Consider the following 2,735-nt stretch of genomic DNA (forward strand, 5'->3'; position numbering starts at 1 on the left):
CACACACACACACACACACACACACACACACACACACACACACACACACACACACACACAGATTGTTTAGTTGACAGAGCTGAGCCTGTTGCTCATTACTATAATATGGCAATTACTGTACCACATGACTCAAACTGGTAAAATAATTATACATGATGCCTGGTTGGTAGTTAGAATTTATGGCTGCACTGTTGAAAATGGTTATTTTGACCATTTTTTCTATAAATATACGGAATACTGAAGGTCCTCTTCTAACTTTCTTCCATTGTTCTTGATAAAATCTGGTTGTGACTTGAACATGTTCAGTCATGTTTAACAGTTGTTTAAAACATGACTAAACACTGGAAATGCTGTGGAAATGTTCCAAGATGACCTAATTTTGAACATTTCCAGTAGGAGAAAATGCCAAAAGAAAAAAAAAACAGTGGGCCAAGACAAGTTATTTGGAAATGTTCATAACTTTGTCTGGAAAACGGCTGAATATTTACTACAAAGACTGGACTAGTGTAACATTTCTAATCAACTTTTTTAGCTAAATGAAAGAAACAAACTTTTATTTCATATTTTTGGGTTGTTCACTTGTTTTCTGCTTTTTAAATTTTTTTTTTTGTGTTTGTGTGTGCGTGTCTAATACTTTTTCACTCTTTACAGCATCCCTGGCTTGAACATCACTACATGGGGTATCGACAATAACAACACCAATAATTCTGACTGTCCTGAATCAGAAGCCTGGAAATGGCTCACTGCCAATCAGCCTGCGTATATTCTGACCATCAGCGTGCTGGGAATTATATTCAACCTATTTGTCCTGATGGTTTTCTGCCTCCACAAGAAGCCCTGTACTGTGGCTGAGATCTATTTGAGCAATCTGGCTGCAGCTGATCTTGTTCTGGTGTCCTGTTTGCCTTTCTGGGCAGTCAACATCCTCAATGATTTTGATTGGCCTTTCGGACAATTTATGTGCAAAATAGTCAACGTGGGCATTAAAATAAATGTCTACTCCAGCATCTATTTCCTGGTTTTAGTTAGCATAGATCGATACATAGCACTGGTTCATGCGTTGTCACATGGAAGAATGCGGAGATCCAAGTATGCTAAACTGGGCTGTCTGCTGACATGGAGTTTTGGCTTGCTGCTGAGCATACCCACATTTACATTTAGAGAAGTGAAATATTTCCCAGAGTATGRTGTTCATGCATGCTATTTGGAATATCCAAGCAAAACTGTAGAACTGATTTGTGACGGGATGTTGATGATTTTTAGTTTCATCGTTCCTATTTCGATCATCACTTTCTGTACGCTGAGGATCATTCAGGCTTTAAAAAACCAAAGAATAGAGAGGTTCAATGCTGAGAAAACAGAGCAGAAGGCCACCACCTTGATCCTGGTAGTCCTCCTGGCCTTCCTCATATGCTGGGTGCCATTCCACCTCATTACCATATTGAATATGCTGTCCCAAGTTGAGCTCCTGACAGGGTGTCACTTCTCTAATCTCTTGGATATCTGCAACCAGTTCTTCACCTACTTGGGCTTCTTCAACAGCGTGCTCAACCCAATCCTCTATGTTATTGTTGGGAAGAACTTCAGAAAAAAGGTCAAGGAACTCATAAAGCAGTGGAGAATTAAAAGAACAAACTCTGAGTCCGCACGCTCAAACTTATCTTCTACTCTCAAAACATTGGTGTTAACCAACTCTCAGAATTGAACATTTCTTCCTAAAATGGACTTTTAAAAAAAGCTGTACTATAATTTTTTTTGCTCAGGAAAACAATTTAAATATTGTCTAAAGAATTTAAACTTGTCACTATTTAACTGAGCTTTATTGCTGTGATTATGTCAGTTATGCATGGCCTAAATGTTTCTTCCGGGTGAAGTTGCTTTATTTATTTTATCAGATTATTGCTTAACATAATTATTGTTTTTGTAAAAATGAGAAGCTTTTCAATGCTTGAGAAAAAGCTRATGAGCCAAGCTTTTAACTTTTGGCATATAGCAGAGTTGTAAATGTGCTGTGATGTGATGTAATTATGTTCAGTTGTTGTGAATGGGCTTTTCATAAAAATATTTATGACTTCCAATTATACTGAAAATACAAATAAAATGTTTTGTTCATAAAGTGACAAATAAAACATACAGCATGCTTCGTAGAACTTTTTGCATTTTTGCAATGCATTTAAATCTCAGACTAATCAGAAAAACACTGAGTCATGGAGGAATCAAAACAACTACTTGCAGAGTGTCTGKTGCTTCTGACTCAGAGGTAAAATAGGATTCTGTCAAAGATTTTCCAGTTGGGTTACAGTTTTTTTTTTTAAGTTTGTTTTGTTTTTCTTTTTGTGGTTTGTGAAGACAGACATCCTAATTTTGCATTTCTTTCCAGAAAACYATCTAATGGTCCAGTGTTGACTCAATGTGGGTTGTGGGTGAGGTTACACCCTTAGGTGTCCTCAAGATGGAGGGGAGCTGCGGCGAACAGGAAATCAAAGTTTTACCACATATACCAGGACTGAAATTATAGTGAGACAATAAACATGAAGCCAGACAAAACAGAACAGAACAAAACAAAAATACTCCTCAAATAATTTGTAAAGCATTCACTTTGGCCTTATTTTCAATGGTGAATGGCTTAAACTTAAATAGCGCCTTTTCAAGTCCGTGAATTCCAAGGTGCTTTACACTTCAGGCATTCACCCATTCACACTGATAGTGAGTGGTAAGCTCCAGCCACAGCTGCC

General features: G+C 37.5%; 1 protein-coding gene across 1 annotated transcript in view; it reads left to right on the forward strand.

Moving 5' to 3' along the window:
* The window catches only part of LOC106526341 (B2 bradykinin receptor), a 3,019-nt gene extending 876 nt beyond the window's left edge, over positions 1–2,143 (forward strand). The window contains exon 2 of the mRNA XM_014020928.1: positions 652–2,143. Coding sequence (XP_013876382.1) covers positions 652–1,705 — 1,054 coding nt within the window. The 3' untranslated portion in view covers positions 1,706–2,143. The remainder of the gene's footprint in view (positions 1–651) is intronic.
* Positions 2,144–2,735: the final 592 nt, after the last annotated feature.

The sequence above is a fragment of the Austrofundulus limnaeus genome, unplaced genomic scaffold, assembly GCF_001266775.1.
Source record: "Austrofundulus limnaeus strain Quisiro unplaced genomic scaffold, Austrofundulus_limnaeus-1.0 Scaffold273, whole genome shotgun sequence".
Classification (NCBI taxonomy): domain Eukaryota; kingdom Metazoa; phylum Chordata; class Actinopteri; order Cyprinodontiformes; family Rivulidae; genus Austrofundulus; species Austrofundulus limnaeus.